At 39.1% G+C, this 22,124-nt stretch overlaps 1 protein-coding gene across 1 annotated transcript in view; it reads right to left on the minus strand.

Annotated features, from left to right (window-relative positions):
• The window catches only part of diaph3 (diaphanous-related formin 3), a 217,588-nt gene that overhangs the window by 106,128 nt on the left and 89,336 nt on the right, over positions 1-22,124 (minus strand). The window contains exons 19-24 of the mRNA XM_088076055.1: positions 19,607-19,639; positions 18,453-18,548; positions 16,116-16,210; positions 12,008-12,109; positions 7,573-7,812; positions 4,215-4,344 (exon numbers count right to left, since the gene is read on the minus strand). Of these exons, the coding sequence (XP_087932181.1) occupies positions 4,215-4,344; positions 7,573-7,812; positions 12,008-12,109; positions 16,116-16,210; positions 18,453-18,548; positions 19,607-19,639 (696 nt within the window). The remainder of the gene's footprint in view (positions 1-4,214; positions 4,345-7,572; positions 7,813-12,007; positions 12,110-16,115; positions 16,211-18,452; positions 18,549-19,606; positions 19,640-22,124) is intronic.

A 22,124-nucleotide genomic window follows, 5' to 3' on the forward strand; every position in this document is an offset into this window, starting at 1 on the left:
TGAACTAAGCTGCAGTTTTGCTTCTATGAGAGACGGGATTGGCAATGGGGGAAACGAAGGCTGTGTTACAGGCAGTCAAAAGACAGCGGCTTTTGCGACAGAAGCGCAAATCATTACTGCTTCCTCTATCCAACCTTATTTTCATGCTCAAGTAAGCTCTTTGGTTAGTGTCTATGAACGTAATGCAGCCTTTTAGTGTGTCTTCAGGCCTCCCGAATGGCTGTCAGACCTGATGAAAAGGAAGCCACTCAAGAGTGTGGTTTACAAAGACGAAATGGGATTTGTGTGTCTGAATGCTAGATGTGGAGAGATGAGACATTTAGTGTATGCATCTCATAATGGTAAAGACACACAGAGGCAGACAGTGATGGAGAACGAACACTGCATTGCTATGGATGCAAATATACTATATACTCAGCCTGAGGCCCATGAGGTAAGAAGGTAGATGAAGCTCAAAGAGAGATCTAAGGATCCTGCTTCCCATTGATCTCGCCCTTGTGCTTACGAGTCTTGGCCAGGGGCTTGTGGACACACAGCACAGTCGGAAAAAATGAAACCCTCAACAGGTGCATCGTTATCCACAGATTATTAAAGCACCAACAAAACCTGGAGGGATCCTTACAAGGAAGACTCCAAACACTTAAGTCACACATTTCATCCACACTCTGTCTCCTCCTCCTCAGCCTTTCATTCAGTCCCTCCTGCTGGGAATGGAGAAGTGGGTGAAATCATCTTTGGAGCAACAAGAGGCATGCTGTGACAGTATGGCTGCAAACATAGTTGCAAAAACACACACACTTATAATGCACATAGTCTGCTGCTCTCTCCTGAGAGCTGCCTATGGCAATATGAACAAAAAAACATGACAGTTTCTCCTCTGACCATCCAGTCCCTCGCTGTTTGTCTGTGACCTTTACCAGATAGCAGATACACTGGCCAGACCAGTGTGTGAGTGTTTGTGCGCAGAGTTGAAAATCAGCGGGGGCAAAGGGCAAAAATGCTCCAAAAAAATCTCAAAATGCCTCTGAAAACTGTGATCAAGGTGTAAAAAGTGTATATATATTGACTTATTTAGGCCAATGTCCTTAACCTTCATTAAGTCAATATCTTATTGTCATTCAGTTAATTCACTTCCCACTTTAGTTCTTAACAAATGCAGAAACAGCGCTGTCGTTAACACTCACGTACACATGTTGCTGTTAAGACACCTGCCAGAGGCACTAGGCAATCCTGCACCTGCAGTGAAGTTGGCCGCTGCGATAGTGGGTACATACCTCGTTAAAAAAGCTCCAACTGTTACCTCAGAAAGCAACCCAAACGCCAGGCTGCCACCAATGCCACCCCAAGCAAATAAGGCTGCAGAGAATGTTGCCGGCTCTACAATTGAAAACTGGAAAATACTCTGTCTTGGTGTTGATGTGTTCTGTAAAGTATGCAGGGACATCCATCCAAACATAGCCTTTGACAGCTAAAAGCTAATCTGCAACTATGAGAAAACTAGCAAGCAAACTAGCAAGCAAGCATCATTCATTTGTGTGGGGTGGGCAATATTACCTCCATCACTAAAGATTTTAAAATGTCCCCCCGCCTGTTCAGAGCCAATATTAGCACAAGATTAAAAAAAAAAAAAATTGATAAGTCTTTACTATTCCAAAGTTTTCGTTGTTTAATACATCAGAGCCAGTCAGGAATATTTAGTCGACATCTGACTAAAAGAAAGTGATAAGTAAAATAGGCTACATCACATATGAGGCAAACACTGCAAAAGTGTAAGCATCAAATGAGAAAGAGATTGCCGTGTGACCTGAATAATAACCTTCAAGTGAGAGAGACCCAGTGTGTAGCCTGACAGTGGTTGTTACACTGTGTGTTTACGTTACAATGCTGTCGCTACTGTTAATGTTACAGCCAACATGTGCATCTTGTTGGTGTCTAAATGGAATGATCAGCGGTGTAATCAGTGCTGTTGACTACGGGCTCATGTATGTTATATATGGAGATGGAGAGGCACAGAGCCTTCTGTCCATACTCTGCATTCATTCTTTCATTTTGTCCATATTTGTGTATGTTTTCTGAGAGCTTTCGGATACGGACGATACAAGGCAATGTGGCATATTTCAAGAAAGATATGATCCCAGGAGACAACATAGACATTTAAACAATGGCGGAATGTATCTAATCGGTATATATATCAAAATATATAGTAATATATAAAGAAAATAGTGAAAAGTATTCTCTGTCCACATATATATAATGGCCACACAAACCTAAAGGGACAGAGTGTAACAAGTTGACAATTTTGTCTGACTATCAGACAACAATCAGGCAACAATTCATCTATAAAATAATCCATTTAACAAGCATGATGGCTATTAAGAGCTTATTAAAATCCTAAATTGTTAAATGTGTCCTGCTGTCTTTCATATATGCAGATGGTATTCCATGCTTTTTTTTTTACTCATGTTGGCACAAGGTGGTGATTACTGTAGGCAGTTTAACCCTGTGTCTTTTTACATTAAAAACAGCAAGTTTATGCACTGATTACTCTTCTTTGAAAGTGCCTCCAAAGTGCTGTAAAAGCCCCAGTTTTTTAGACAGGTGGGGCAAAATCTGCCACCCAAATATTGTCTCTTCATTTCTTACATTATTTCTGTGCATGTGTGTTTGTGTGTTTGTGTGTATGTGTGCTTGTGTGCTTGTGTGCATGCCTGTGCATCAAATTAAACAGGAAAACAGTCAATTTGTGTTAAAGCCCAGAAACTTAAACTGCATTTAAACAGTCTTCATCTGAGCAGTAGACATGACCTGAAGTGTTCTCTTGAAAAATAAACCTATAACTCTTGTAAATGTGCTACAGCGAAAGATTAATGCTAGTATCAAACAGCAGTGCAGATGAGCAGAGTGTAGCATAGATCAAACGCTAAACTGGTGAAATACAACGCGTGTTTACAGAATCAACAAGCATCTAATCCCACAATAATCCCCAGAGTGTTACAAAAGTAAAAGAGTAAAACTCAAAGTAAAACAAAGGAATAAAGAAGATGAATGTTCCATTTCTGTCTAGGTAAGAACATTGTCTGGGTAGTCCATTATGTTTATGCATTAAGCTCTCCAAATCACATCCTTTTAAAAGCCTGGGTCTCTTATTACTGCCAGAACAAAGCCAAAACAAGCAATTCAAAAAGGGAAATCTAAAATCAATTATTTAGAATTTGTGTTAAAAGGATATAATGTGATATAACTGATTTTTTTCACTGACTGAATCTCCTGTCATGCTGGATGTTACCACTGTGTTGGGGTGCAGTGATTTTAAATCCCTAAGATAACGTTGCAGAAGCTCAGGTAAAAGATTTTTCAGGACAATGGTGGGTCTCCAGAGTTAAAGTTGTGTGATTTGAAATGCCGCAATGTTAACAGCTGATAAAGTTTATGATATCAGTAGTTTATATGCCTGGACAACCCACACAGCTCATTATTTTTTCATTAGGCTCACCTTTCCCATCATTTACAGCTGTCGTTGTCCATGCCATCAGTATTGTTTATGTCAGGCAATGCTGCTTAATGGCCACCATCAAACAAGAGGCCAAAGCGTTCTTTCTAAAGATCTAAAATATTATTCAGTTTTCAGTTTTAATAGCGTGCCCTCAGTTGCCTAAACAACACTGATGACATAACAAGCTTTTTTCATTTAACTCAAAGCTAAAGAGGCTGTTGTCTTTCAGTTCCAGACAGTTTGTCAAAGATAGCTGCGAAACAGAGAAGAAAAAAGTATCTTGATGATATGCTTTCTGTCTGCTCATAGACAAGTCCAACTACTTTATTGCTAATTTTGCATTTGTGAAGCATAAGCAAAGCTGTCGATTTGACGGGGTGTGGATGAAACTTCCTGTGCACTGGGTGAGCAAAGGAACTTAAGTTGACACCAGCGGGAATCCAAAACAGCAGCAATAATCACACTGTGATATCGCCTCAGAGAAAGTAGGAGGCAGACGTAGTGTTAAAATTATCAAGTAGCAGCGTGGTTGTTACTTGATAATAAGAGTAGTGATCCTTGCATGCTTTAAAAAGCATCGCAATAAATAATGTGCAGTACCTTGGTAAACAGCAATGTCTTTTGTTTTCCTGTCACATCATATTAAATCTGTCTGTTTTTAGAACACCTAATAAACATGCAGAACTGCTCAGTGTGCACGTGTGACGGGTAACGATATTACCTCTGCTAGACCGGTCCACATGCTCCAGGTCTTCAACAAATTTAAGCACGTCTGGAAATTCTTCCTCACATACTTGCGCCAGGAAGTGGAGTAATGTGGTCTTTTGGTCTGCTGACTTGGTGTCCTTTAACTGTAGTAAAACACATATAAACAAACATGTAAAGCTACATACAAAGATCTATGGAAGTCTCAATACACTATAAACAAACAGATTCTATAGCCTGGGCAATAAAACCGCTCTGATTGGGGACAAGCTGATTGCATATTTGTTACTTAGTTAAGACCTTAGACTCCATTGTCACTTAAAGAAGTATTTTACATAAGTAGGTCATCTATTCAGTAAAAAGACAAATACGTTTGAAATCAGTGCTACGTGGCCTGAGAAAACTTAATGACCTAATGTAAGTATCTTGTCCTACAACAATATTGCAGCCAGTTGGTAAAAAATAAAATAAAAAATAATTCAAAAAAGATTGGTTATTGCAGTGAAACAGAGCGTTTAAATATGCTTCTGAAGACATTTTAGGAGAGAAATGGGCAACGCAGTAATAAAATCTTGGTTCATATTTGATCAGCCTAGTTTACCTTTTGATCTCAGTGTTTTCAGCCTCTGTTTTCACAATACAGAAAAGAGTATGACACCCACTAAGGGCTTATTTCTACTTACTCTACATCAGAAAATAAATACGTCTGATTCAAACATTGTAAATTCCACTGCCCTCATACTTTCTTATGTCCTTCATGATGGTGTAAATACAGCCAATAGTTAGCACTAGAACACAGAGTGAAAAGTTTCACAAAACAACAAATCAGGCGATGGTGGAGGGGGTCTCAATAGCGTACCTTTTAAAGGAGGCAATGTTGCAGACGGCGGTGCTCTGTGAGGCCATTAAATACATTGTGACGTGGGTGGACAATTTTTTTCCCCATATTATCAAACCGTTCTGTTTCTCCATTTTTAAAATGTCTTTGTCATCTTCTGCGATCTTATCTCGATTGAAATATGCGTTACACAGGTTTTAGAAAAACGTGCAGAAGAAAGGACTAAATGAATAAAGAGCACAGGCAGAAGATCTTCATCCTATTCATATCCTACTCTTTACAAACTCTTGTATTACAGCCAAATAATGCACTAAAAAAATGTTCCATATAAAAACTTTTAGGTGCAAAATAGGTGATACAGTAACATCATCTTGGTTCTGATCCAAGTTTGTCATGACTTTGAGAGAAAAAAGAGAAAAGGGCATCTCTTTTGATGCACTTTTATACTTTTTGTGCTCATAGTGATGGGCATACAACACCTCACTGTTATGATACAAAGCTGGTTAAAAATCAGCCAAGTATGCCTTTAAAATGTCACAAGCTAACTGTAACCTTATAATTAGTGGAGAGATGTGTTGTGTCTGTGTTTGGTTGACAGCAGCTGGCAGGCATTTACTGATTTTTTTTATTTGGCTTTTGCCTTTTTATTTCATGGGACAGATTAAGCATGAAGGTGGGGGGAGTCGAACTTGGGGCCGCTGCAGTGAGGACACAGCCTCTGTACATGGCGCACCAGCTCTGTCAGGTGAGCTACCGAGCCCCCCCCTCCGTAAAATTAATGTAAAACTAGGTATGCCATCATGAGACCAAAAAATAAAGAATATCAATAAATCCCTTTAGATGGAGAACACAGGACAAACAACTTACGGAAAAGATAATACACTGTAAGACACAAAAAAATAATTCCAGTTGCGAAGGTTTTCTGCAACAGTAGAGAATTGGACATTTTGTGTTCTAAAACCATATCTTCAGGATGTTGTGCACCATTGTCCTTCTTTCAGCCACAGTAATATAAGCCCTTTCAGTAGCTTTAGAAATGCTGAGTGTTGTCAGAGCTACAGATGATTTCACGTCTTCTACTCATGCAGCAGACACATATTCACAATGTGATGACCTCTCCTGCGCTTTGTGCCTCTCTCTCCCTCCCCTGCATGCAACAATTTTTCAATTTCTCTGATAAATTTCCATCATCGCTCTTTTACAGTCTAATTCCAAGATGTCTCTCAGTATCCCCGCCAAACATCCCTCCTGTGGAGTGCGTCGCTGCGTATCTCTTTAGGTGATCTATTGGTAGACAGCAGTGTACTCAGCCCTGCTGGGTTTAATCATGTTTGTATTATCTCCTCTAATCAAACATTCTCATCTCTCTTTTCATTTCTGTTTTCCTTTTTTTTTTTTTTTTTTAGAGCTTCAAGTGCTCGCTCACAAAAGGTCCATCTCTGGATTTAGATGGATGGTAATCATAGTTGACAATGTAAACATTTAGCATTTTCCAGTTGGGCTGGGTGCAATTTTCCTGTGCTTTGGAGTGTGCCGTGGAATTAAGTTGTCAAACTCAGGGGCAGGCACAAAGGTGATGTCTTCCTCTGTATATCCTGCCGCTGACATCGACTCACACCTTGGTCCCATGACATATGAGCGTGAAGATAAGCAAACACACACACTGGAACAGAAGCGTTACAAATGCGGTAAACACAAAACATATTCCTTCGTAGACTTTTATTAATTGACTATATTAGTGTCACACTAATGAAAGTAATCCATCATAAGTGTATGAATCCATGTTTGGGTACGCGCATGTACTGGTGTTTATATGATCATAAGCACCTTAGTCTAACAGGGCAGAGAGGTAGCAGTGATGAATGGCTGCGGTGGTTGTTACTGTGGAAACTGCAGTGACTGTGCCAACAGCTGTAATGTAACCACCGGAGGAGTCTCCTACTCCAGGATTACACTCTGTTCTCACCATCACTATCATACAGGAAAACCTGCTGCTTTATCTTCACGCCATATAAAATCCAAAGCTATAGGTGTTTGCTTTGTCTCTTCCCAAGGAAGCGTGGGTAACCTGCAGGGTATGAGAACTTTGAAAGACATACTAGCCACAGCCTCAGTTATCTATTTAGAGCAGGAGAATGAGAATAAAGTACTCCCTGGGTTTGGCAGCTTTGATAGATGCCAGCAGATAGAAGTAAAAAACTCTCTTGTGAGGCTGATAATGTTCAATCAAAGAGTTTGAAACAACAGCAGCCACTTTAGATCTGAAAGCCGATAGGGCTCAGCAGAGGTTCAGTTTGTGTCTGGTCTTCATATCAAACCTAGACTTATTGTGTTCATTGTAGCTTTAAAAAGTACACTATTGCTGCTATTATGGATCAGCTGCACACACACTGTGCAAAATCTACAGGAAAGGTTTCTGTTCTGAGCGTTTTACTTGAACGTGCGTCGTTCATATTGAACCACAACCACTGGAGGGATAAAGGATCACATACTGCATGTGAACAGTTAATGGTAAGTTCAGTATTTCAAACCTCACCTTGCAGAGGGAACTGAGGTCGAAGCCATATGACTGGGCGTTTCGAGAGCCTGCATTCATGTAATTCCCCAGCAGGAGCACCAGTTCCAGCAAGCGACCAAAGGAGCGGCTCTTCCTGACCTCATCGCAGGCAGCGTTTACAGCCAAGATATCTGGACGAAGGTTGTTTACCTGCTCCTCAAACTGCAGCCGGAAGAGGATGTGGCTGAGGCGAGGGCGTAGCCGCTTCACACTGCTCATCTACGAACGAAGATGGAGGAAAAACAAGAAAGAAAGGAGAAAAGAAAGATATGAAAAACAGAGTAAAGCAACAGAGGAGAAAAAAAAGGAGTGGCGAACAAAGTCAGAGAACATAGTCAAACTTAAAATAACTACAATCACACTTTTGGCACACTCTCACATTCAGCCCATCTAATTTAAAATACATTTCTGCAACCGGCATGTTGGAAAGTGTTGCTAGGCAGTAGTAATAGATGCTGGCACTGATTTGATTTGGGACCCAGGTCTGGTAAGTTAATTGTGGAGTTAGTGTCCATATAGGGCAGGCAGCGGAGGGGGTGGAATATACAATAGACTGCCTTGGATTACCACTCTCACACAATTAGAGAAAATTGGAAAATATTGCATTGGGCCCAGGGCCTGGCCACAGCAGTGACTGTGTATGTGTGTGGGGTGGTGGGGAGGGGCGCAGGTTCCAATTGTCTGTTTCACACAACAGCTGGCTGTGCGGTTTGATGTCCTCCATCAAGGGTTTAATTATAGCTACTGTAATGTTATCAAATGACTATTTCAGTCGATGAGTGAGTGGGCATGTGAGTGTGTTAGTGTGTGCATGCGTGCACTGTGTGAGAGAAAAAGGGAGAGAGGTAACAGGGCAGGAGAAGACTGTGACAAAATTAAGAAGTAGCAAGGTGCACGTGAGCCACACATGATGCTGAAACGGAGCCGGGAGACGGGATAAATTATGCGATAAGGATAATGTAGCCCTGAGAAAATAATCAGAGGAAGAAGAAAGAGAGCAAGAGGGGGCCTTCAGAGTGAATTAGAGCAGCTAGAGATGGGTCAGCTTTCGTTTCTGCCAGTCTGGTTCAGTGTTCGAGCTTAAACCAGTTTGATTTTACTCAAACTGGCTAAACCTGGCACACTTTGCCAAATTTAAAGTTAGCCTTCATCAGTACCATGTGTTGACAGCATCGCATTTGTAATAAAGGCCCTTGCAATTTACTGCCAAGGCTAGCACCAGCAACATGAAGGAGATCACATTTCAGTAGAGGGAGGGTGCAGAGCAGTGCATGTTGCGTTTGTTTTCTAGAATGTTCCGTTTTTTTGGGGTGACAAGACATTACATGGCAGGAAACTAACTTGCACCAATAAGTCAATATTTAGCATGCATTTAACATTCAAGGTTCTGTTTATTTATTTGTTTGTTTTCCACTGAGCCACCAGCCGCCTGTTTTGGCATCTTTTAAATGCCTGTGTGTCCCTTTGTTTCATCTCTTTCTAAAGTCAGACGTTTTTTTGGGCACGTGAACGCAGCACAGCAGGTGGCGCTCTCCATGAGTTCCTATTTTTCCTCAGCAGCGGTTTGTCACTTGCGGGGTGATTAATTGATCTGTTGATCTGTACATAACTGATCAGATCACAAAGATGGATAAGAGGAGCTGTTTGTAAGTGGAGGTAAGCTTTAGACTCAGCAGAATGACTAGTTACGTTTCACTTTCAATGCACCTGATGCTCTGCTGCACTATCTCTGCCCCAAGTGTGCCATAAATAACCCAACAGTATTCCACTAGCACTCCTAATAACCAGTCCAGCTCCAAAAATCTGTTTGTGGCGGCCCGCCACAAATGAATGAATGTGATGAAGACGCTGTGATGTAACAGAAATGCAAATTAAATGCATTCAGTGTTGACAGAGAGCTCGAGTGTTTCACAATGTAACATTTGACTATAATAGTCATGATGCTTGATTGTTGGTGTCATTATGTTTCACTAAGGAGCAGCTGCTGAGTCAAGTGTGACCATACTGGTAAAATTCAGTATCCTGGTCTAGTTGGTGGTTGGCTTAATATCACACTGATCTGAAAATTAAAATAATTGCACAACCCATTGTGCAGCTGTTTCTATAATTGTAACCAAGGGTAATGAATAAAACCAAGTTGCAAACTGCCATTTTTGCAACGCAGGGGAGTGTGTTCCAACATAACAAAATGGTCTACAAAGAAGAATCTATGGTATTTTACTGAGTCATAATACAGTAACATGGTTGGATGGCGAAGAGAAAAAGACAATTCTATTTTTCTACTGAAGATTTCTCTCATGCTATCAAGAGTGTTAACAGTGAGTTTAAAATTGATGCACCATACAGTGTAAAAAGAAATTAATGTGAGTAAATATTTTGGCAACTCGAAATAACTGTCCTTGTGAAGTGTCAACAACCATTTAAATCCTAGATGAAAGACTTTAATTCAAAGACGTGCCAGGCATAAGGACTGTGACTACAGTTTAATCACCAGGATGCACAGGGTACAGAGTACAGTAATAACAGCTATTGTTCCACATAACTATGACTAGAGCAACATACATTAAAATATGCTTTAATCAAATTACACGAGGATGCATGGAAATAAATACTCTTTTGGGAAGATCTAGATTTTTTTTTTTTACTTTCTGACTTCTTGTTCCAAAGACACGTTTAATGTATTCATGTGGCAGCTGAACAAAAACAATGACTTCACTAACCTAGTGTCCAGGGCATTGACTTCTCACAATGCAATCATATCTAATCCTACTATACACTACTTTACCCCAGGTAAGTTTCAAATCAAATATGTGAGTGGCGGACATGGAAAACAGAAAAGATAAAATGCATGTGTTTGCACAATGGTAAATTAAAAATTCCCTTTGAACCTGAGCTTTTCTGATAGGTGAAAGCACGCAGGCCTCCTTGCACCCACGCAGGCACAGCAGTGAAACAACATTATATATACAGGTTCTTCTTTGTTCTATGTGTCCCTGATGAACTATACACAACAGCTGAGCGTGCTCTATTTTTCACCCCCCCTTTCCCAACCAATCAACCGCTCAGTCGCTGCATTTTCATTCAGTGATAAGACTCTCTTTCATGGCTGTTTATCAAACAGGTGGGTGCATGGGGCAAAAGAGGAAGAATTTTTTTTTTTGTCAGTATCTTGGTTGCTAGGCAAAAAACATAATATACACAAGAAGTGCTAACACTCCTCATGCATAATTCTGAATAAACCTTCTTTGAAAAGTCTTTAAGACAACGATGCAGACATAATTAGGCGGCAGCGCTGCTCTTTAATGTGCATAAATTAGTGCGGCAGTCAACAGGTGTCTTGTCTTTCCTCTCAAGGCTTAAAAAGATAGAATTTAAAAAAGCTTGGGATTAGGATATTCATATGAAAGTGCTCCACTTGTGTTTGTGTGTGTGTGTGTGTGTGTGTGTGTGTGTGTGTGTGTGTGTGTTCATAAGAAAAAGAAAGAAAGAGAGGAATATGATGCAAATACAAAACAAGTTTACATTTTATAACATTAACATAGTAATAAATCAATTTTATAAAACTGTGTATGCATAATTATATTCTGTTAAACCACGTAAAGGCATACTATGCAGATTGTCAGTTACTGTTTGTTAACACACTCACCAGCAAAAGTGAGAGTAAAAGCCAACCCCAGATTCAGTCTCATTTGGCATTTCGCCTGGCTATATTTGCATTGTTTGGCGCTGTGTCTCTTGGATGCCCGCTGCTTATGGTCTGGCACCTAGTTGCTACTTTTTTATAAAGCCCTGACCTCACCTGAGCGCTGTGGCTGTACAAGCCAATAAATGTCCTAACCACAGAAAACAAGTGGAAAATAAGAAAATACAGACAGAGGGTAGTGTCTCTGTAGAAAAATACACCGCCACACGCTGAGAGTGGGTCATGAGTGATAATTGAGAGGGATAACATTGGCATGACACATTGTTTTTTAGGAAAATCCTGCACAGTAGAACTTAAACTATAATAGTGCACCTAGGGGAGAGTATTGTGTTGGAGGTCCTGCAACAATAACAGTACTACAACATTTTGTGATGTACATCACATGTTGTTAGGGCCATAAGAAGGTGGTGTTTTTACAAATATCCTCAAACAATATAGTGACAACATTTTTGGATATTAAGGACATTTTGGCTTGTGCTCACTTCTTCAAAGGGCTGTTTGAGGGTTAAGACTTGGTTTTGGTTCAGGTTAGAATAAGGTTTGGGATAAGGTTAGGGTAGGGTTTTGGGCTAGGCATTTAGTGATGGTAAGGGGTTAGTGTAATGGGCTAGGGATTGCATTATTTCAATAATGGTCTATACAAAGACAGAAGAAAAAGTGTGTGAGTGTGTGTGTGTGTGTGTGTGTGTGTGTGTGTGTGTGTGTACTCACCACAACCCCAAACTGCTCAGGCTCTGACAAATTTGTGTACTCATTTTTAAACTTGGCTAAGGCATTCAGCTGCTCTTGCTCTGGCAGGTGCTTCACAAGATTCTACAAAAAACAGATAGGAAGAGAAAGAGTGACAAGCACCACGGATGAAAGCAGAGCAGAAAAAAACAACCTTTATGCATTTATTCAAAAATAGCCTTGAGATGGTGATGTCATGATGCCTGACTGTGGTTGCAGCGGTATACCAGTTCAGTTTCAAGGTATACCATGGTTTGAAAATTGACAGTCATCATACCATAGACATTTGCTTACTGTAAACAATATGTCTGGTTGAAGAACCTCAGCTTTGTTTCAATGACTTTCACAATGAAGACTTTGCACATAATTTCATTAAAAAAATGTTTTAAGGTTTAATTATAACAATAAATCACTTGTTTAACTGGAAAAACCTTCTGTTTTCATTCCTTTAAGGGTAATTGTCACTGATGAGAATAAATAATTCTGTAATAAAGCAACACCGCAACATTTTCTGAGATAGTTATCATACCTTGAAAATCTCTTACCGTTGCACCATATGCCTGATACACTTTATTATATTAATCTTAGTGAGTATACTGTTGTATCCTTCACACTGTTTCAGTGTCTTAACTATGTACAAAATGTACAAGTCTCCAAAAATTTAGACATTTGCCCTCAACGGACTGGCTACATCTGGCCCTCGACAGCAATATGGTTGCCCACAGTCCATGCCTGCTGAGCAACTTGGTCTTTTCTTTGAATTTAATTTAGAAAGAGCCCTAAGGCCACCACATTCTACGGTTCTTCTTTATAAATCTAACCTACTGCTTTTCCATTGGCTCTGTGTTTTGAGTGTCAGCCCCATTGATGAGTTTCAGTGAAAATGAAGTTTTGTAACTGCAATAAAATGTCTTTTATTATCAAACAGAAGACTATATCCTCAGGTCTATTTATATGTATAAAGACAATTGAAAGTGATTGTGTTGTTTTAGACAGCCAAAAGGAATACATGCTAAATTATTTAAACCATGATGATTACATTCCCTTCTCCTCTGAATTCAACAGCCATCTCAACAAATACTGCCACTATGGAGGTAAACATGTTGGTCTGATGCAAATTGGGTTGAAAATCTGTTCAAGGTGCTTGGAATCAGAACAAATATTGCCACTTTTATTACTTAAGTTTAATGGAATTTGCCTTAATGACTATTAATTATGTTTTCACTTTGTAATTAACAAGTATTACAAACAAATACATACAAATAAATTATTTAAAATGTACATCCGTGGACCAGATTTGTTTTTGTGTATTTGTGCTTACTCAAACCTACCCTGACCAATCAGTTATTTAATCTGAAACCATTAAATGCATTAATCAACATCTGGTGCACAAATCGCCATTAACCTATCGACCATTTCAAAATTTGGCTGAACAAATGTACATGCTATGCTTACAGTTTACTCGTGCCTTTTATTCAAGCCATTTGCATGACTGTTATTCCTTATTTGCCTGACTGCCCTGTAGGTCAACAGATGGCCTCCAGCTTGTAGAAAATACTGCTGCCAAAGGTACTGACACATACTAGAAAACTGCAGCACATTTCCCCACAATAGCCTCCCTGCATTGGCTACCTGTGTCCCTCAGAATTGATTTTAAAGTTTCATCACTTGTTTGCCACATCCTACACTCTTGACCTTTTCTGTATTTCCACTCCTGTTAGTAGCCTAGTCTGCCAACCAGTTGCTGCTGACTGCTCCGAGGGCCAAGTTGGAGACAGAGGGCAGCAGGGCATTTGCTGCCAGGGCTCAAAACCTCTATGACAGCCTTCCATTTGAAAACAGGTAACAAAATCAGTGCCCTCTTACAAAATTATAAGAAAAACTTTTTTCAACAAATTGACTTTAAATCAGATTGACCATTACTCTTTATTCTTATTAATTAGATTTTTAGAACAAATCATAAAACTTAAAAGCCTAGTCCCAATTAGATACCTGGTCTCTTTTACTAGCCCAGTGTGGCGACACATTTTGACAAATAAAGGACTGTCTCAATTAGAAGCCTGATCTGGTTACCATGCAGGTCATTTTCACTGAAGTTCTTTGGATGTATAAAACTGGGTTGTTGGTTACCTGCTGGAGATAATCTAAATAAGGCACTTAGATAACACATAAAAATAAAAAAAGTTGAATCTTTTGTCAATATGGACATACTGCACACAATGTTAGCTTGGTAAGATTCTCTACAGTTCAATCATTTTTTTGTTTTACTGAAACCATGTGAGGGCCAAAGAAGCTTGTATGACTGGCAGAGTAAAAAAAAAAGGTTAGTAGATGTGGAAACTTTCTTTTTTTAAGACACTTCCAGAATGGTTAACACTTCCAGAATGGACTTCTCATTTTTATTTTTTGCACCACTTTTACACTCTGTGGACTTGACGCATCTATGAACAATACATGGACTTTGGGGTGGTCATTATGGGGACCATAAATAAAATGATTAATGTATTTTGATGTATTGATGAATGAAATGTGATTTCTGGTGTTTAGCTTGCCAACCGCATTTCTGTTTAATTGTTATGTTTGAACTTGTTTTATTTCACTGGAAAAGTCAACCGGAGCCTGGTAATAAATTCAGCTTTAAGTTAATGCAGCCGAATTCCCCGTGCATGCTTTACAAAGCTGTGTGTCGGTAACTCCTCACCTAATCTCAGATGGCTAAAGAACAGACTTTGAATAGCCACTTCAATTACCTTCTTCACGTGGCTTAAAAAAAATAAATAAAAAAAAGAACAGCCAATCAGCTAAGCAACAGTTTTATGTGAAAGACATAAAAAGCTCATCCCATACAGACACTTGTCCCAAATATAAGCCTGTTGAGTTCAGTGATTTAAGCAAATAATAGCCTGGGCTGTTCATTGAAATTTTACAGTATTTCCTCTTTCTTAAATCTTGTATGTATGTTCTCATTATTTTCTCATAGGAATTCCTTGTTGATTGTACCACAAAATAAAATACAGTAAATTATAATAGAATGAAGCCAGAATCACCGCTTCCTGATTTTCTGCCTCTGTGAACTAGTTACTGTTTACAACCATGTCTGTGAAAACATAAATGCTTCACACACACTTCCCCCCAGGCAGCCCAGATCTATACAGTCAGCAGCCAAGATTAGCGTCACCAATTCAGTATCTGACCAAGTATCTCCCCTTCTGCACCTAAGATATGGCATTCAGTAATTGCCGGAAAAGTGTTTTTACAAATTATAATGTCACAATTGACCTTTGATCTTTTGGATATAAATTATCATCACGTAATTATTATATACTATTAGAAATGTGTGTTAAGGTTTGTCAGAATTGGCATATGAACTCTTGAATTATGGCCAAAAAATCATCTTTTGTGAGGTCAAAGTGACCTTGACCTTTGACCACCTAAATCTTATCAGTTCAACACTGAGTCAGAGTGGATGTTTGTGCTAAATTTGAGGAAATCTCCTCAAGGTGTTTATGAGATATTGCACTCACAAGAGTGGGACCTACAGATGGACACCCCAGAAACATAATGCATAAAATTATTGATTAAAATAAAAAAAAAACATTCAAAACTGACGGTAATTGTGAAATAAAAATATTAACAATCCAAAAGACAGTCATATTAGTACCCTAAGCCAACAGGGGTAAGTTGCTGCACGTCGTCCATCTTTATATACAGTCTATAGAAGAAAGCAGAACGCTTTTGACACCAAAATCTTGTCTGTTGCCTCCAGATTGTGCATACAGTTACAGACATCTATTTATAGAGATCAAATCAACACCTGTTGTGTAGTAGGCTTTACAGACGTCAGATAGTTCAGCCTCAGACTACATGCCTTTTCAAGGTGGACAACTAATCACAGAAAATAGACAAGAGTTGGGGCAAAAGCAAGCATGCTTCCAGTCTAAAGGTAAAGAGTTAAACAATGTAGGCTGAGCTAGTTTCCATATAGCCAGGTAGGTGCACATCTAAATTAGAGTGGGAAATCATCTAATAATGTCACACAAGTAATTAAAGCTCTTAACATATTTACAACTTCATGCAAAACTTGCCCTACCTGGATCATAGGTTCAGTGAGTTGCTCCTCATCCACCTCCACAATCATCCGACGGATTTCCTGATAAGGCATACGGAAGGAACCCAGAAAGATGGCTACAAAGACACAAACACAAAAGATTCACTAAAAAACATTTATTATACAAATCAATAACAGGTTAAAAAAATGAAATAAAACATAAAGAATGGTGTGAAATAAGAAAAAAATAGCTCAAGGACACACCAGGGACATGAAGTAGGAAGCAAAGAGATGTACAATTAAAGATACATCACTTCATGAGTCAGCCAGTCATAAAACTGTTTTAGCAAAAGTGATTTGAAAAATTACACTGGTTTAGCAAGCATGAAATCATCAAGCGAGTGTTACCACCAGGGACTGAATGGCAAATGCCTTGTCAAGATAAGTCATTAGTCTAGCCAACGTGGTACCATCAGAAATACCCCGACAGTTAAAAGATGTGTGAACAAGCTGTGGAGCCAGATCATGCAGAACTTCAAAGATTATTTGGGATATCTGAAGGTAAAACTGTGGTGACGTGGGTGTCATTTAATATCCTAGCTTCTAAACGTTTTGTGTTTGATCAAGTCTGGTGTAAAGAGAGCTACAAAAATCAAGTTGACATGATATACAGTAGAACCAGGAATAACGCTCCAAAACATATGATGAAAACAGGCTTTTTTCCAATGCCATTTTCAGATTTTACAGCACATCACTGTCTACAATTACTCTCTAATGTCCGTAGAGGGACAAAGAAAAGTTATTTTAAATTCAATGCCACCAACTTCAAAAAACTATATAGAGCCTCATTCCCACTGCATAAATTAACGCTAATACCTGCCAATATCTGGCTTTTTAATGCATTGTGAAAATGTAGATTGGCATTCACAAGTGCGTCAAATGACTCGCCTTCGGCTCTGAACTATATTAATGGAAACACAACATCTGGTACTTGTGCTAATTTAGGCTCCTTAATCAGTGAGGTGCAATGATGTGCCACCACTGAATACTGTCCATTTACACCTAAGCAGCGCTAAAACGATCAATCAAAATTAGTCTATACCAAGTTTAAAAGAGAGACTGTTTAAGTTAGAAAAGGTAACCATAAAGTTTTCACCTCCAGCATGGCCCCCATTCATGCTGCTTTCTAATGTTTAACTCTTTGCCAGCCTGTCTGCGGCGTCTAACATGACACACCAAAAAATAAATAAATAAAAAAGAAACACACCCACACAGAAAGGCACACTCTTTTGCTCCAAAGCAGTGCACACTGCTCTGCTTCTCTAGCAATGGGAGAACACTCTATTGTCTATGATTTATCTGTGTTTAAAAAACCTGCATGCATATGCTAATTTTGGTGCACAGAGGTTACAGCTAATATTATGTTTCATATCAGCATTTCAATATAAAATTGAAAAAATAACAACAAACAGATCAATAAAATGCAAAACATAATAACAAATTTGAGTTGCCAGTATTCAGTGGATTAACTCAAAGGAGGTCTGGCTGACTAACAAGCCTTTTGTCTCCTTTTAACCCATGTCAAAATGTGATAAAAGTAAGCTCTGTAGCTTTATTGCTACAATTAAACACTAACTCCTTACATGGAATAAATCTGCATCCTTATGGTGACGTTATTATCAGTCAAGCAACAGAATTAAAACCCCACATACTAATTTTCATCATCAAATCAAAGCTTTTAGACCTCTTTACCTCCTATGGTGGAACACATAAACCTCCTACTCCTACTTTTTTTTTTTTTTTCCTCTTCGCTCTATAATTTCCGCTGCATGATTTATCACTGTTACTGGGCTGATTAGTCTCATTTTCTTTTAATACATGAAACAAAGGTCACAGCTCCCCCTTGATCTGAGCCAATGAGGTGCTAAGATCTGGGAGTGCTTAAGAGATCAGCCGGATCCTCATTAATGCCGGGCGCTTTTAAAACGGTCATTTTAAGACAAAGCATGCGTGTGGGTGTGAGTGAGTGTGTCAGTGAGAGACAGTGTTTTTTCTCCTGTCTTTTTTTTATTATTAATGGGTGCTTAACATTGATAATTAGCTCCATGTGCGTGTGTGGACATGAGTCACAGGGAGCGATGGCCAGGTGTTATTTTTTCTGTAGCAACAAGCGAAGACGCTTCTCATTCCAGGCCAAAATCGTCTATAGGGACCACTTTATAACATAAGAAGAACATATAATCAGGGATACAGGAGGTGACTTATGTGAGATAAAGGGAAAAGTGAGTGCAAAGTCTTTTGTGATGAGCCTTGGACAAGACACATGCAGAAATCCAGTCCTTGGGAGGACGAGTGGGCTGAAAGGGCACAAATACTTACATAGATTCTGAGCGATCTTAGGATCGAGCACCTTGAGCTCTTTAATTCTCTTCTTTATGGATTTCTTATCCTCCAGATCCTCCTCTTCTTTTTTGGCTGATGAAGACAGAAACATAAAGTTATTGCCAACACACAAGGGTAAAATTTACACAAATGCGTGCACTTGCTGTATTGCTGACATGTGTATGGTACACACAAATTCTGATACAGTGAGATTATGAGATTTACATATATTTTTCCAGTGTCCAGGTACAAGGTAAGGACTTGAGGAAGTGACAGAAATGTAAAGATTGTCTAGTTTTGATTTATTTATTGAATTGTTATACAGAAGTCATTTTACATATTTTAAATCCAACCACAAACATGATTTCGGTGTCTTTTTTTGTTTGTGTGTTTACATATATTTCCAAACAAACAATGTCACAGTCCACCATGACAGAATAATTTGCTGCTAGGGAAGCATGGAGAAGGGGATTATGGGAAAGTGTTGTGATCACACCACAGACAGATTGAGGTATGGGTGAGCCGTGGCTGTTCCATAAACACAATGTTGCACATACGGTAATCAGGTTACAGGTGAAGGTAAGTCTGTTCTGGGTCACATGGAGCCAGGTAGATGGGATTGTGATGGTACTTTTGTTAGATGGGAGAAGCATCGTGAGGTCTGGATTACAAACAATACCAAAAAAAAAAAAAAAACCCTCACAGATACACACATGCACACACACACACAGCCCTCTTGAGCCACACTCACAAAGAGGAGTTCAGGGTTGGTTTTAATTATTTAAGACACCAGATTAAGAGAACAAAATGTGCATCCCAGGAGTATGCTGGGTAATTGTCTGGTGCTGTAATTATGGTGTGTGTGGTGAGGAGAGGAGAGGAGAGGAGAGGAGAGGAGAGGAGAGGAGAGGAAAAGAATGGAAAGGACAGGAAATGAGAAAGGTTAATCCACAGGGAAGGTATGTCTACTGTTCCACGTTGGTCTTCTTTCATCAGGGATCCTGTATCTAATGAAAAATGAAGAGATACACTGGGAGCTCCGACAGAAAAAGAATGTTTGCATGTCCACAAACATGCACACCTACAGTACAGCCCCATTGCACACAGAGCTACACAAACACAGCCACACACCGAGCTACCCTTGGACTTACGTGGCTCCTCTGTTGGTACACTCTCTTCACAGTCTTTCAATGTGTGAGAGAGGGGAAAACGCAAAGGACAGACGAGGAGGACAATGGAAAATGTGTCCCATGGAAAAGAGAGAGAGGGGAGAGAATGGAAAGATAAAAATACATTTTCACTAGGCTGCACCCTGCCCACTGCAGCGTGAAACACGAAGAGACTCAACTAAGGAAAGACCAAATATGCTATGAAAACTTAAATGAAAAACGGCTGAATATATAAACAAGTAGAAAGTGACTTGATCAAATAGAAAACTGGAGAAAAAGGCCATTTAACTGAACATTTAACAACTAAGTTTATTTAAAATGATCCTGTCTTGGTTCACAACTACAAACACATAACAAACAGACATGCATGAAGTATTTTTAATCTTGTAGAGGCAGGGTGGGGGTTTCTGGCACAACTTCACTTACTACACAGGTGCAGAGAGAAGAAAAACAGACCAAAAGAGGTTGAAGCTCCAGCAACACTTGTAGTTTTTAGAAGAGCTTAATTGCAAGACCAATGTGGTTTGTTTTGTGGCTGGGTGGCAAGCTGAAATGACCTGGTGTTGCAAAAAAACTGTATTTTTTATCTTGGTCAAGATCAGAGCTGATATAATCAGTCAATAAATTTATGGGGCTAAAGAAACGTCTTTGGCTGGTTGTTTAGACAAAAGAAGCACCGTGAATATGTCACTTTTGAGAAACTGTAATGGGCCATTTTCCTATTTTCTGACATTTTACAGATCAAACAATTCAACTAATTATCTAGCAAGTGATTGTCAGATGAGCTAATTTGAAACGAATGGTGTTGTTAGGTATGCATTGAAAAAAAATTGGGCAAATGCTGAAGTTTAAAAGAGAAACTGGTCAATAGCTGATACTGATGTTTTTATCCCCTAATTTTGTGCCAAGGAAAGAAATAAAAAGGCACTATAAAAATAAAAAAGTAAACCGTTTTAAAGTCATTCAGTCCTCCATTTCAAGGTTGTTTCATACAAATGTATGAAACAACCTTAAATATAACCCTAATTCTTTGAAAAAAAAGGCTTCAAATGTAATTTTACTGCATGTATCATAATGCCCTTTCTAATATCTATTTTATGTTACTGTGAAAACATTGACAAATTTCTCTTTCAAGCAACTGTGTTTATACATAACCAAATTTCCTGACACATCGATAGTGAGTGTACTGCGTCTTTTAGTGATGTCTCAGGGAAGATGCCAAATCCCAAACACAATGTAAATTGACACTGAAATGACGGGATGCTGTTAATTTGCCACTGCCATCTGTGAATGGCATCTTATTAGCTACTAGGCCGATAGCAGTCAACAAGACAGAACCTGCCGATACCGATGTTTGGCCACTGTATCCCTAGTTTTGTTGCTGCAGCTCTAGTCATGATCAAAATGCTCCCAAAAATGTTGTGCTGAGTTTTGTGTAAGAGTTTCAAAAAGGACAGATATTATTCATTGTAAGTCTTTCAATAAAGGCAGACTATACTGTATATCATTTCATACAAGGTTAACATTCTATTTTATAACCTTAATGAGGTTCAAAATGTTGAATGACAGACATAAAACCCTTCAAACTACCAACAAAAAAAAAATTGGTCTGAACAGGCATGAAGGACATCAGTCACTTTGCACTTTTCATCTGACAGCACTCTAGTACCCCTTCTATTTACAGCCTTTCAACTACTTGTGTAAATATACATGTTCAAGACGTAATGATGTGAGGTACTTCGCTTTAGATTGTCTCCATGAATGCTGAGTGCATAACAGCGCTTGCTCAGAGTACAAAAAAAAATAAAAGGAAACCATCTTAAATTATAATGCATAAACGAAATCAATAAAAGTGTAAAGTCGTAAATATTTACCCTAAAACCAGAGTACATAACAAGTATTTATCTTATGAGAATGTAATCTTGAATTTGATTTATTGGGTATTAGGATGCACTATAAGGAGCCCTCAAAAGCTTCAAGCTTACCGCATTAAGATGTTGTATTGATCTACTCATCATAACTTATAGTCTCACAGAATCTCATTTATTACACCAACACACAGTCTCTTTCACACACAAACAGGCAAGAAACACACAGTACCAGAGCATTAACCACCTTGTTTCAGTGCATATAAACATACTTGGCTGGGTCGTATTATCCATGAATCATTCTCACATAATACTGCGAGGGCTGCATCCATCTCTATCGCACGAGAGATTGTGATAAGATAGCACACACACACATACACACACACATACGCACACTCTCTCTCACCACGCTGCCTCAGGTGATATCAGTTAAATCAGCTAATTAGATTGCCCCCTTCCAGCATCACCCCCCAATCTCTCTGGCCTTAAAACAGCTCTTCTTCAGGGAAGCCTGCTCATTACACATCAGCCAATTAAAATGTCCCGCAGGGGGTCAGAGGTCACTGGTTAATCAATCAGAGGGAGCGGCAACTGTTGTAGTTATCAGATTGCGCTATCACCCAGGAAGTGGG

Source organism: Plectropomus leopardus, chromosome 1, assembly GCF_026936395.1.
Source record: "Plectropomus leopardus strain MGB_pleo_1.0 chromosome 1, ASM2693639v1, whole genome shotgun sequence".
Classification (NCBI taxonomy): Eukaryota; Metazoa; Chordata; class Actinopteri; order Perciformes; family Serranidae; genus Plectropomus; species Plectropomus leopardus.